At 36.5% G+C, this 15,255-nt stretch overlaps 1 protein-coding gene across 1 annotated transcript in view; it reads left to right on the top strand.

Moving 5' to 3' along the window:
* The window catches only part of LOC124605414 (myrosinase 1-like), a 184,106-nt gene extending 174,764 nt beyond the window's left edge, over positions 1–9,342 (top strand). The window contains exons 11-12 of the mRNA XM_047137070.1: positions 5,504–5,607; positions 8,238–9,342. Of these exons, the coding sequence (XP_046993026.1) occupies positions 5,504–5,607; positions 8,238–8,367 (234 nt within the window). The 3' untranslated portion in view covers positions 8,368–9,342. The remainder of the gene's footprint in view (positions 1–5,503; positions 5,608–8,237) is intronic.
* The last annotated feature ends 5,913 nt before the right edge of the window (positions 9,343–15,255 follow it).

Here is a 15,255-nt window from a genome sequence, read left to right as displayed (position 1 = left end):
ATTAAAATATGGAGTTGAAATATATTTTTGGATTCTTCATTAATTCTGGATCTTGAAATTTTGTAAGTACGTTTTTCCATGATAGTTAGCATCTATCTTCAAGCATCCACTAGTTCAGTTATTTCAGCACCTCCATGACCTCCTCCCATAGTTCAAACAAACCTGTGACCACACCACATCTCTTCCTGTTAATGTGACTTGCTGTTGTTACGTAGTGAACCTACCCATCATCACTAGCAAAAAAGTGTTTAAATCACCTGGAGAAAATCTGCAATGTATTTCTGAAACCTTCCACTTGCAGATTCGCATAATTTGCAGTCAACACTGCCCTGGATTGTAGGGGCAATCATGGCCACACCAGTAGTTACTCATGGATATTCGATTACTGCTCACATGTATGTAGTTATTAGTAGATTGTACTTATGGTTGTTTTGTCCACAAAGCACTGACAGAGGAAAAAATGAAACCAAAATTTTAATTTGCTTTGCTGTGGAGTACTATGGAGACACACATATATTAAAACAACAGAGATTCATTGGTCGTTGAACATTTATCATCCACTTAGGAATATAACTATTAAATATTTTACTGATCCTTAAATAAATAAACCTTGGATACAAATTCCTTTGTGCATAATATTACAAGATACTTTTAATTTATAACAGTGAGGTTCTCCTTTTCTTTTTAATCAAAAATCTTTATGTATCTATACTACTACATAGAGACAAGATGTCTTAAAACAGTTACAAAAAATATCTAAAAGTTCTTCACTGATTTACTTCAAATATTTACTCGATGCTCCATTTAACCTTTCAAATGGACAAAGGCTGTATGTATTTTTTTATATATATAATAAACTAGTGAAACTGGCAGATGTTGCCCTGCTTATGTCTATCTATTTACCTTGAACAGATTAAAAATGACCTTTAAGTCATCCACTTTTACACTGTTGATTGCAGATTTGAAATCATAGGCCAAACAGTTGTGCTCTTGTAATCCAGCAATAATTTTCTGATGTGTTGCTGCAATAAATGTGCATCATTCACCAATCTCTTCCTCCACATTTTCCATGAGATGAATTTGCAAAAACTGTGGATCTTATCCAGATACTGGAAGAAGTGTACCAATCTGATGGCACAGTTATCCTTGAACTTTGAGCACGGACAGAAATTACCATACTTCACAATATTTGTCATTCCAAACAATGTCATTCAAAAGCATGAGTTGTATTTCTGAATATGCTATAGAAAGTGTTTGGCCTCCCGAGTAGCTCCAGTCACACAAATTAAAGCGGTTCTTGGGGCTCAGCCAGTGGTGGTAAAAATTGAGTTGCTATTGGAGCAACATATGCCACCCATTTCTTTTTGAAACTTCGAAGTGCAACAGTTAAAACACAAAATAGTCATTGAATCAATGTCAGCACTGTAATGCATTCTGTAACTGTAATCTTTATCATAACTGAACATTGCTTTCCTGAGTGTGATTTTTGCTCCGGATTGACTCTGCCATGCACATTCAGCTTCACATCCTGCATTCACAGGCTTTCAACTCATTCATCTTGCTCTTCAAATGTTTAGATGTTTTAGCAGCTCTATTGGCTGACTGTTGCCGTGCATGTCTGGTTTGTCTGACAATATTTCATTTTTTGGGTGGCATTTCAAATGTGCTCTATCGCCATATAATGACGAGTTACAGCAACGGGGAGAGCATAAAAACATTCTCCAAGAAAAAATACAGATATGTGTCAACTTTCTTGGTAATCAGAAAATAGTGTCGAAGTTATTAATCTGAAACGAATATACCAACATCCATTTTTATACATAAAGATAAATGAAGATGTAATACATAAAAGGGAAACTTTAGTAAAACTATCAAAAAGTCCTTGACCAATTTATTTCAGATTTTACACAACATGCTGATAACCATTTGGACATACATAGCCTTTTTTTCCGAACAACAGTGTATAGGTTTACCTGTTAAAACGTACTGCAAGAAAAATAATGTTGTACTGACATGAGCTGTGAAAATGTGCCATTTCATTTTTTTTCTTACAGCCAGTTTTAGCTACATTATCAGGGCATTTAAAGCATTAGACAAATTGTTTCTCCCATTTGTGTTCTTTCTTTTCATATATAATTTCAGACAAAAATTGTATATTCAACAATGTGCTGATTTTATTTTTCTTCCTCATGGTCCATTTTAATGGTAAACAGGAAAGCTGTATTTATAGCTTATCAGCTTAAGGATTAGAATATTGCCACAGAGTCTGAATCATCCAAAACTTAACCATCCAACCCACTCACAGTCTAACACTATGTGAAATACTGCCATTTAAGCTACTGTTTCCTCACAGATCCATCAGCTGGAGAGGTTTCTCTCTTATCTCATATACCAAATATCCCAGCAATTTACTCACTCATTTTATGCAAATTCCATTTCCAGTCACGATTTCATTTGCAGTAACAATAAACAAGATTTGAAGTCAGAGAGGGGGGTGGGGGGGGGGGGGGGGGGGGTTTAAGGAAGTGGAGATAGATAGGAAGAAAGAAGAGACAATCAGACAGAGAGGTTGGTGGGGGGAGGGGGGGGAGGTTGAAGAGATTACAACATTCATCCAATTCCCAAACAAACTTATTTAGCAACTGTGAAATATTGCCAGATCCACTAGTTTTATATTATACTTTTTACCATGCTTGCAAACAGTCTTTTGGTTTGCTTTCCTTTATTTTTGTTCCATTTTCCAAGTAAATTATCTTTGGGTTCACTGCTGTGCTGTATTGGCAACTTCTGTAACTCTATTTTATAGGATCATTCAAAGGGCAAAACTTCTTCCTCTGTTAAAAGCAGCTCCTGATAGTGCACTCTCAGGCTGTTACAGATTTAAAGAAAAAATTTAGAATCTTGTTTATACATCAGATACAGAGATGCTGAGTTGCAGATAGGCAGAACGAAATGTGGGGAGGGGGAGGAATAGCAGGGATCCAAACAGTACAGTGCCGTTTCTGGAAGCATACAGGAACGAGATGGAGAGAGAGTAGGATAGCTAGGAGCAGTCAGAAGGCTCGATGGAGGGCATGGGGGTTAGCAGAAAAGGAGAGAAGTAAAAAGATGGTGGGTGTCTTCGTGGAATAGAGGGCTGTGTAGTGCTAGGATGGGAACAGGGAAGGAGTTAGATGGGTGGGGTGAGGACAATGACTAACAATGGCTGAGGACAGGAGGGTTATGGGAATGTAGGATATATTGCAGGGAGAGGTCCCACTTGTGCAGGTCAACAAAGATGGTGTTGGTTGGAAGGATCCAGATGGCACAAGCTGTAAAGCAGTCACTGAAATGAAGAATGTCATCTTGGGCAGGGTACTCAGCAACAGGTTTGTGCAGCTGTTTCTTGGCCACAGTTTGTCGATGACCATTCATGTGGACTGACAGCTTGTTTGTTATCATACCCATGTAGAATAAAGCACAGTGGTTGCAACTTAGCTTGGAGATAACATGATTGGTTTCACAGTTAGCCCTGCGTTTGATGGGATAGGTGATGCTTGTGACCGGACTGGAGTAGGTGGTAGTGGGAGGATGTATGGGACAAGTGTTGCATCTAGCTCTATTATACGGATATGAGCCAAGAGGCAACGTGTTGGGAGCAGGGTTTGTGTAGGGATTGACGACAATATTTTGTAGGTTTGCTGGGTGGCACAATACCTCTGTGGGAAGGGTAGGAAGGACAGTGGATAGGACATTCCTCATTTCAGGGCATGATGACTGGTAGTCAAAACCCTGGCATCCAATGTGATTCAAATGGTCCAGTCCTGGATCGTACTGAGTCATGAGGGCAATACTCCTCTGAGGCTGGATGGTGGGACTTTGCAAAGTGGGTGACAGGAGATATAAGGCATGGGAGGTTTGTTTCTGTACAAGGTTGGAGGGCAATTATGGTCTGTGAAGACCTCAGTGGACCCTCGGTATATTTTGATAGGGATCGCTCATCACTGCAGATGTGACAGACATTGGGGGGATTCTAGGCTGTACGGAAGGGACTTCTTAGCATGGAATGGTTGGCAGGGCATGATGACTGGTAGTCAAAACCCTGGCATCCAATGTGATTCAAATGGTCCAGTCCTGGATCGTACTGAGTCATGAGGGCAATACTCCTCTGAGGCTGGATGGTGGGACTTTGCAAAGTGGGTGACAGGAGATATAAGGCATGGGAGGTTTGTTTCTGTACAAGGTTGGAGGGCAATTATGGTCTGTGAAGACCTCAGTGGACCCTCGGTATATTTTGATAGGGATCGCTCATCACTGCAGATGTGACAGACATTGGGGGGATTCTAGGCTGTACGGAAGGGACTTCTTAGCATGGAATGGTTGGCAGGGCATGATGACTGGTAGTCAAAACCCTGGCATCCAATGTGATTCAAATGGTCCAGTCCTGGATCGTACTGAGTCATGAGGGCAATACTCCTCTGAGGCTGGATGGTGGGACTTTGCAAAGTGGGTGACAGGAGATATAAGGCATGGGAGGTTTGTTTCTGTACAAGGTTGGAGGGCAATTATGGTCTGTGAAGACCTCAGTGGACCCTCGGTATATTTTGATAGGGATCGCTCATCACTGCAGATGTGACAGACATTGGGGGGATTCTAGGCTGTACGGAAGGGACTTCTTAGCATGGAATGGTTGGCAGCTGTCGAAGTGAAGGTATTGCTGGTGGTTGATAAGATTTGATATGGACAGAGGTACTGATGTAGCCACCTTTGAGGTGGAGATCAACATCAAGGATGGTGGCTTGTTGGTTTGAACCGAATAGGGAAGAAAGTGTAGAGATTCTGGAAAAATGTGGATAGGGTGTGATTTGCAGAGTATCCATGCAGATGTAGTGTTGAAATTGCATAATTGTTTGCACTTATGGAACCAGACAAATAAAATGAGCAAAATATTTCAGTTCTGTAAGGCAATCAGTGCAAACCAAGAAAACTTGGAATAAAAGACTGAGTACAGCCTCTATAACTCAAAAATTATTTCTTACAAGATTTCCAATGAAAGACAGATCAAGAAGTATGAAATTCTTTTGCCCATATTAAAAAGAGAATTAACTTGAGAAATCTGTATTGTTGCAAGGAGACAAGGAGGCTCACCTTCAGTAGGTGAAATTCCATCATTGCTGACACACATATCAAAGTACAAATAATTATTTGTAGTTTTTGCAGGTGTAAAAGAGGTGTAGGCTAGGAAAGGTTGGGAAAGAGAGGCAGGACTCTCAGATTTATATTATGCCTAGTTTCATATACAATTACCTATAAGAGGCAGTGTTGTCACAGAAATGGTATGTCCTTACTGGTTTTAAAAACTCAGACTAGTTGTTCATAAAATTAGTAGAAAACAGGAATATAATGATGACCCAGAACTTTTTTTAATTTTGTGAAGCAACCATGATACAATTATTCTGTGACTTTGCAGTAAGCGAGATGGAACCACCTGAAATTGTTCTCTTATATATATTATTCCTTACAGAAATATCTGAATGCAGTACTTGACTCAGTTGATAATGGATGCAACATCCTTGGCTACACAGTGTGGAGTGTTCTTGACAACTTTGAATGGGCCAGGGGCTACAGGTAATATGCGAACTTTTATACAACATGTATCCTTATTATAAAGCATTTATGCACAGACTGGAAGGCTTAGAAGATTAACAAGTAAGTTTGAGTATTCACTGGTCAAGTATATCACTCCCAAATTGCAGTACAAGGGTAAATTGGCTTCATTCTTAGAACAGTTGGACACTTTTTACTTTCACACTTTTTACTTTCAGACAAATTGTACTGAAGATGACAGTAGTTCTTTTCTGCAAAACTGTGATAGTCAAAGTACTAGCATGCATAACCATTGCATCTGACTAACATATTACAGTTCACATGACGTTGCTCCTTGTTGAATTTTTTAACACTTGAAACTTGACATCTGACATTGTTAGTAGCAGAAATGGTCAGCAACACCATTTGAGTAATCATAATTCCTTTGATTAGATTCTAAGCACAAACATTCATCATTAGGTGGGTTATACTGACATTGTAGACATGGAACTATAAAAATATTATTCATGGTAAGTACCACATCACTTGCGCCTTCTAAAAAATTATAAATATAGCAGTTGGTTAGTTAGTTTCATGCTCCATGGATCATTCACATGATAAATCGGTATGAGTCATTCTATATTCACATCACAAATTACTATTTTGAAAACTGATAGGAAGTGTAACAACAAAGACAGTCTTACAACTCATCTGGATCCCTTCCTTGACACAATTGCTTCAGAATTATGGAAGAAAAACTTATTCTGCAACATGTCATTCACAACCTTTAATTTGTGTAGTTTCTTTCCCTTCTGCTGCTCCATCATAATTTGCATTGTTCTTTTGTCTCATTCTCTATATGGATTCTGCATACTCCCTTTCTCTGTTGGTTGGGTCTATCTTTTTTTCTTTATTCCTCACTCCCACTTTTCTTCCCTTTGTCTCACTTTATTTTTTTATGCTTGTAGGCCTTCTACATTTTTCATTCGATTTCCACCAATTAACATGTAATTTCTTTCCAATCATTTTTAAACATCAATTTTTTGACTGCTCATTGTTACCATTCATCAATTCTTTTTTATCGTCCATCCTGCGTCTTAGAATAACTAACTTCCTTCCATTATACCTCATATCTTTGTTTGAAATGAGAGAAAAAACTCAAGAAGGGTTATAGCATAAATGTTGACACTAAGTTTTATCCGTACTGTTCTCCCGTCAACAGATAGAATGTGATATTACACTATACTCACATTCGTCACAATTACCTGCACTAAACAGTAACCCTTATGATACCTACCTGGAAGCTACTCAATATCAGTCATCTAGGAAGGCTTTCACCAGCCTTGAAGTTGCATGAGTAAACAAATAAAATAATTTTTAATTCTAGCAAGATGACTACATTTTTCATCTCTATGTCTGCAGACCTTACTTCAGTTATTCTTATTTATCTGGTAAGTAGATTACCATTTTTTGCTTCAACTATTGTTAGCACTCATTCATTAATCTTCAGCCATCCATGTTATTCACAGTCATCTACTTTGATCATGATTCACTGACTTCAGATACTTATTTTATGGAAGAAACAAGTGCATAAGGTGTATAAAAATTACAGAGTCCACTATGCATTTGATTAATACATATTTTTCAACAAATAATTATAAATTAACTGGTTACTACAACAGTGATTGAGATGAGGTTAAGGTGTGTTTGTCACATCAGTATCATAAGATTTGGACTAAAGGTAGTAGTGGCAAAACAGTTATTTCAATTAAAACTTCTAGGCTGAGGTATCCATGGTCAATGTACAAAACTATTCACTGAAGTTTCATCCCAGTCCACCAGATATCCTCAGAGATAAATTAGTAGTGACTAGTAACTGATCTAAATATCGATTGTTGTTTACTACAAAAATTACTCTTGTTGTTCCTGGAATGCCATCTACTATCACTTTCTGGTACTTAACTATTCTGAACTTACATATCCTAATGCTTTTACAAATGCAGATGCTGTAAAATTAATTTTCTAGTTAGCGACTACTACTATAGGTAGTAGCTTCTTATCAAAAAAATAATAAGATTTAGCAATGCTTCAAAATCTCAATTATCTTTACTTTAGCAGTACTGCCAACACACATTCAAAAAGATGTAGTTATTGAAGACTATGTGACTGAAACTGCCAGTGTTCATGGTGCCTTTTCTAATGCACTGCTGCAATATCACCTTACATAAATGTGTACTTTCATCCATCTGCAAATCAGTGGTAGTCATAAATATTCTAGGACCAATATATTGTCCTATTGTCAGATACATCTTTTAATACTTAACTGATTCTTGGATATTTTTACTGGCTATAGATAACATTACAGCAGACATTAGAAATGCCACCTTTTCCACTAATGACTTTAATTCATTGGTTCTAAAGAGTTGTTATGTTCTGTACAATAAGAGAACAGTTATTACTAATTTTTCACACATTCTTTATAAGCAAACAGTTAATTATATTTAATAATAATTTATTTCCATTCTTGGCTTAATTTCTATAGGTACATCTACTTACTTTGAAAGCAGGGAAAGAATATATATACAGTCTTATTATTTTTGAGTTACTTTTCACTATATGTTCATCAGACAAATAGAGCATTTACTATTAACCATATATGTGTCTATCAACAGTGAGAAATTTGGTCTGTATCAAGTTGACTTCAGTCATCCACACAGAACGCGGACACCAAGAGACTCAGCAAAACTGATTAAGGATATATGTCATTCAAGAAAAATAGTTGCAATTTCATCCAAGCAATGACTCAGTTCTTCTTCAGTGAGTGTATTGTCCAGAGGGACTTGCAAGCTGTGCTGTTATTTCCACTATATAATGATCTCTGTAAGGATGTGTAGGTAATTTTGCATTTTTTTCTTTAGTACATAGTGGAAGAACTGAGTATATAGTAGGTATTATTGGAAATGTCTTCTTATTAAAAAAGAACAACTACATTTGTGCTTTTTCTCATAAAGATTCAGAATTGCTTTTTTTTACATGGTAAACCCAACAGTATTTTCTCACCTTATCCAGTTTAGGCAGGCTTAAAGCAAATTCACATGTATGTTTATTTTTTAAAGACAACTACTCTCCAACAGATGAATGGGCACATAAAAGCAAATAACAAGTCAAAAAACTGTGTTAATTCTTGAGCTGTATTAATGAGCATGTTCACATTGTGGTAGGTTTATTTCACCAGTCACCTCAGTAGCAGCATCACTGTCTTCAACAACTGTTTCAGTATCTGTATGTCCATACCCTAACCCTCTTCTGACCCCTACCCCAGCAACTACTGTTTTTTAACTAAGGAGTTCGGAAACAGTCCCTCCAGTATAACCTTCAGATTCACAAATTTTCTAGCTTAAACTTCTGTCTGCTAGTCCCATCTATGGCCACGGCCTTCCCAGTCTGTACTACCCTTCCTACTCCCTTAACCTCCCTTTACCCCTACTGTAAACTCTTGCATAAGGTAGATTTTCCAGCATGAGTCCCAAACGCTATACTTACCAGCATACGAAACTGGCTGACATGTGGTGTAAGTAGTATGTCCTCACAGAGTGGACACAAAGAAAATGTTGTACATAGCTATATGTCAGCTGGTACAAGATTGTCACTGCATAACTACTGCATTTCCAAATCTGCCAGGAAGTATCCCTTGAGTCACTAAAACATTAAGAAAATAGTTCAAAGTTTGTCCTATCAATTCAACACAAGAGTTTAATCCTGTAAGAGTATATATATATATATACTCCTGTAAGAGTGTATATATATATATATATATATATATATATATATATATATATATATATATATATATATATATATATATATATATACCACTATAAACAACTGGGATGACCACATATAATTGTTTTTCTCCTGATTCACTGTTAAAAATTTTACCATCCCATACCTCACTGCAGACTTCAAAATATATAGTAAACTGAGCAGATTTATTCATTGCTATTCCCAGATGGTAGCCTGTATATTTACATATTTCATTGTTATGCTGTAAAAAGTCTTTTGTCATGTGAAGGGTTATTACTCTACTAGAAATACTGTCACAACCAGATGAATTGGCACTCTTTAACAATATATTGGCTTTTCTTATGGCAAATAGGATCACAAAAATAATGACATGTTGAAGGGAGTCATATTTAAAAGAATTATAAACATTCTCAATAAGTGCAACCTAATGTTTGAAAATCGAAATGGTTTCTTAAAATGTAAATCAACTATCACATCAGCTGCTCCATTAACTGAAGCAGTAATATTTGACATCAAGAACAAGTAAAATGTTGCAGGTACATACTCAACCTTGAGACACCTTTTGACTGTGTGAATGCTACTATCCTATTAGCTAAGCTATGGAACATTGACATCAGAGGCACTGCTCATGACTTAACAAAGTCTTACTTGAGCAACAAAACCAGTTTGTACTACTTAAAATTGAAAGTCATGTCCACAAATCCAAACTCGCTAATATAAAATATGGAGTGCCCCAGGGCTTTGTATAGGGTCCTGTTCTGTTTTTGATTTATGTAAATAACAAAACATTTCACTCAATGTTCCAAAGTAGTTTCGCATGCAGATAATATGCCTATTGTGTGTAAAAAGAAATCATTTAACAAACTACACACCCATTGTAATAATGCGACAAATGAAACTTTTCAATACTTTAATAAAGCCACACAAATGCAAGCACCAGGAAAACATGGTTCATGGAGTTCAGTAACAATAGTTCCAATGATGAAATTAAACTATACACAGGCAAGAGTTGAGTGTAAAATTCATTGGCTTAACAATTCAAAGCAACCTACATGGGGACACATGTGTTGACACTCTGTCATTTAAATTATTTAAGAATATATTTGCAGTTAATATGATTAGCAAGTTCTGCAAAGAGACTGTTGTCCTAAAGACTTGATATCACGATTTCTTTTCCTCTCACCAGAATTATGGAATAGAAATTTGGGGAGCAACAACCAAAGCAAATCTAAATAAGTTATTGCTACTTCAAAACAGGGTTGTAAGAAACATGTGCACAGTGAAATATAAGGGATTATGCCATGGTTTGTTTCAAAAAACTGTTGTGTTAACTGTAGTAAACAAGTACATTCTAAAAGCCACATTACTTGTTAAAAGACAGCAGCCCAACATTTGTTCTTATTTCCATGAGTAAAATTGCAGAAATAAAGAAAAATTTTCATAAGCAGCCACAGAACAGAACTCTATGAAAAGGATCCACAATATGCAGGTTTAGAATTAGCAAATGCACTGCCCAGTACAGTAATGACCCTTCCCACAATGAAGCTTAAATTTCAGCTGAAGAAACTCCTTTTACAAGTTCCCTTTTACCACATCAGAAGAATATCATCCTTTCATGCAAAATAAGAAATGCTTTGAAAAAATATATAAATAGTTTTAAGCAAACCATTTTATTTTTTGTAATCTAATCATTTTGTTAATCAATTACATATTTAGAAGAATGTATTATTGTATTATGCGTCAAGAATTCTAACCTGTATTAGTACATAACCAATGAATCATATGATGTTAAATAAAGTATTATTATTATTATTATTATTATTATTATTATTACTGAACTTAAAAAGGATCCCATAGCACATTATATTCTAAACTATGAAAACAGTTGAAGTAAAAACTCATAACTAATGAGCTCAAAGAGGATTCCAAAATCCATGGTACACTGCCACCCCACAGTGTAAGATCGCTAAGTTGACCAGTGAGATGATGCCAGGAGAACTTCATGATGAGACAGTAACAGGTCAGGAAGCCTGATACTTGGAAGGATGATGATGATGATGATCTCTGCATGATTTTCACAGTTACAAAAAATTATCTGCTGTGTAAACAGTCCCTCTGTGTGTAAATCTACTGTATCCATCTATGAGAGTTAATTAGAAAGTACTGAAGAGGAATTAATCATTGGTTTTATCTTTATTTACTTCAGTGTATCATCAGTAGTTCCACTGTTAACACATGTGAACTAAAATTCCTTTTCATGAATGTTACATCTGTCTTGTTTAACAATATTCTAATGTGGACTGTTTTTATTACCACTGTATAGTACACGTCTTGCTTGTTTTGTAAGACAGACGCTGGTAATGAAAATGCAATCCTTGGCTACAGTCTGTCATCAGAATTAGATAGTCTCTCTTCCTTGTAAATGTTCACTTTATTCACTTGTCTATACTTCTGTTTATTTTTACATTTACATATTTAGCAGAAAAGTCATATATTTAAGAAAGATTTTTTTAGATATACAGAAACTGCTTTGTTAATCTCTTTCCACCGTTCCTCCCATAAGTTCTCTCCAAACAATCATAGTCTTTTCTTTTGATGCTTTTGTAGAGCATTTTACTCCTACAATCCTAATTTAATTAGTTTACTGGTTTTATTGGTAATATTTCATTTGTAAACAATTTTCTATAATGATTTCTTACAAATTAATTAAGGCATTTAGTTCTAACAACAACTGTTGTTGCATGCTTGCTGATCATCTGTCCTCATTAGGAATTTTAATATGGTTGATAATCCAGAATTTCATATTAATAGCTCTGTGATTGATCTGTGCCATCTGTCCACAAATTGATAACAGAGTGTCGCAGAAGGAATGGTTAATATTTAGGGATACAGGAACGATCATTTGAAGCAAAAAATTGCAGTAAACATTGGCTCCAAAGTGCATACCTTAAGAACTATCGCTTCTTCATCTTTGTTACTGTGAAACAAATCTTTTCTACTGCAAGCTCTTTGTTTTCCATATTTTGAGAAGTGGTAGTGTGGATCAAAACGAGAACAAAATGTTTAATAAACATAGGCTCTAAAGTGCATACCTTAAGAGCTATGAACACTTGCTCATCTTTGTACTTTGAAATATATCTCTTCTACTGAACAAGTGCTCTATCTCTTAAGCTTGCATTTCAGGATCTATGTTTCCTAGACAATTTTTTCTTGTTTTGGCCCATACTACCTCCTCCCCAAATATGAAAAGCAAAGAGATTACAATAGAAGTTTTGCAGTACTGAATATGAAGACGTGCTCATATCTGTCGAGGTATACAATTTAGAGCCCATGTTTACATAACTTTTCTGCTTAAAATGATCATTTCTGTTGACCATTCCTCCTGGGACATGCTGTATAGTTAGTAGAAATAATTAGGTTATTTAAATCACCTGAAGTTACAAAACGTTTCACAATTATTTCATGAAATTTACTGTAAGTGTCAGGGGGTGTATCATTGACAAGCATGTATGAATACCACACTCTCCTGAGGAAGCTTATCATCATGGGCTCAGTCAGGTCTGCCAGTGTACAGTACAGCTTGTAAAAAATGCATAACTGCTCCCTTACAGGAATTGGTCAATATTTCCATCACCATCATCATGACAGAGTGTAATGTGATGCACCATCAACTCTCATATGTAAGCAAGAATTCCAAGAGTTGAGTTTACTATTTCTCTGGCTGTGATAGTCCTAGCAACCAGGTCCATGTGAGTTTAACCATAGTCTTACAATTTAGGCTCTTCATATACACACAAAAGAAGTAGCCCATTGGTGTCAAGTCTGGTGACCAACCTTACCATGGAAAGGAACCATTCCAAGGAATTCCTTGTCATCCAGAGTGTACTTAAATGTGGTTCCTAACATCAACTGCAGAGTGTGCTGGCAATCCATCGAGTTGAAACCACATACACTAACAAATTACAAGCAGGACATCTCCTAGGACCTGTAGGTGGACATGCTGAAGTAATGTTTTGTACATGGCTCCATTCAATGTATCAGGAAGTAGGTAAGTTCCAATCACAGAATCATAGACAACACTAGGCCATACATTCCCAGCAAAAACCTGTTGATAGTGTAACCTCCCCCTCACTTATCGACCTTAATGACAGTGAAAAATTAAACCGCATGTACCTAATGGAAATTTGGGAAAAGCAATCGTCACCAAAGTTAATCTGTCAGTAAAGAGGGAGGAAAGGGTTACATCTAAATGAAAGGAAAAATGCAAATGAAACTGGTGGAAATTAATTTTGAAAAGGGATAAGGTTAATAAAGAAAGTGCGGCTGTTATGTTAACAATTAACTACTGATAATTAGATATTCGAGATTTGGGGAAAATTACGGTCGCCAGTCCTATGAACAACTACTATAATAACTGAAAAAGAAAGGTTATTGCACATATGATTAGCATTAAAAGCGTGGCAACTGAAGGTTGACACGTGTAGTGTGAAAACTGAAAGTTTGTCAGAAGTAATAAATTTTGCTACACTCTGACTTACTTTAGCAAAAGAATTAATAAAACCGGAAAATTGAAAGTTAATTTAGTGACTGAAATTAATGGTGAGCCTTGTTTCTGAAGCACATCGAAATTCAGTAAAATACGGTTAGTCTTGGGCTACCTCAACAACCATTTCAAAAGCTACTTGAATCTACGCAATTTAGAAATAAGAGATTTAACTTTGAACTTGAATTTAATGATTCTGAACAATTAACAATAGTAAAATTTAGTACATACCAAGCTGAGCTGTAGTCACAGGTAAGCTAAAATATGGTAACAAAACTTGCACTCATAATTTGTGGTTGTGTAGTCTAAATATTGTAGCCAGCTATGAATACTTTAACTGAACTTTGAAATTAAAGCAGTGAAATGGAATAATATTACTTTAATGCTGGCGTTTGAATTTCAACGACACTCAGGTTCATTCCGGAAAAGGAAGGGACCCTGCTTGGTAATGCAATTGGGACAATGAGCAACAAAGGTTCATGCTAAGTTGCTGTAATTTTGTGATGCAACAATTTTAAAAGCTGAGGCCTGCCATACAGTTCTAAAACTTTACGTGCTTCCAGTCTTCCTTGTTGGTTGATTGAAGGTTTGCAGTCATCGGTCGAGCAGGTGACGACAGTCACTCATTGTCGGCCGTCGCTGTTGCAGAAGCTGGATGTTGGCGCGCCTTCTTCTCGACACGGTCACCAGGCGAAACGGGCTCTTGATGTGCGCCAGCTAATGCTTCCTGTCCATGACACCGTGTCAAAAACTATCATAGCAATTCGAGCGCAATTACATACTGCGAAACCCTGAAAGCGCGGCAACTCGCAGGAGCGTCAACAACACACCAGCTCCACTGCACTACTCCAGCCAGACTCCCTCTCTGCTCTGCCTGCACTCCACGCGGCAGAGTTAACACTACCAAAGATCCTAAACACTTTGGTTCTCCACACGACCTATCGATGAATTCGTTCAATAGCATAGTTTTCCCTAGGCAAGACCCAGCGTAAAATACAAATAATATTTACAAAACAAACCAATTATACATCGACATAGATGCATATATATATACAATTACAGTATATAAAGGCACAGAAATGTCATATATTCAGGTAACAAAATAAGGAAAAAATTTATAGTGCAATAGATGGAAATAGGAGGATATGCATTTCTCGCAAACGATCTTTTATCGTACCAATACTAATGTCAATCCATGGAGGGAATTTGATTATCTCTTCCACTAAACTTTTACTTCTGTCATCCAACAGGATTTCCTCTGGAGAAAATCCCGTAGATTCATGTCTCAAGGTGTTCATAATTCTCTCAAATACTGCTACATATTTGCCCCATGCCCTATGGTT

The sequence above is a fragment of the Schistocerca americana genome, chromosome 1 (genome assembly GCF_021461395.2).
Source record: "Schistocerca americana isolate TAMUIC-IGC-003095 chromosome 1, iqSchAmer2.1, whole genome shotgun sequence".
NCBI lineage: Eukaryota > Metazoa > Arthropoda > Insecta > Orthoptera > Acrididae > Schistocerca > Schistocerca americana.
Note: the sequence above shows the minus strand (reverse complement) of the source record. Positions and strands in the feature narration are given on the sequence as shown.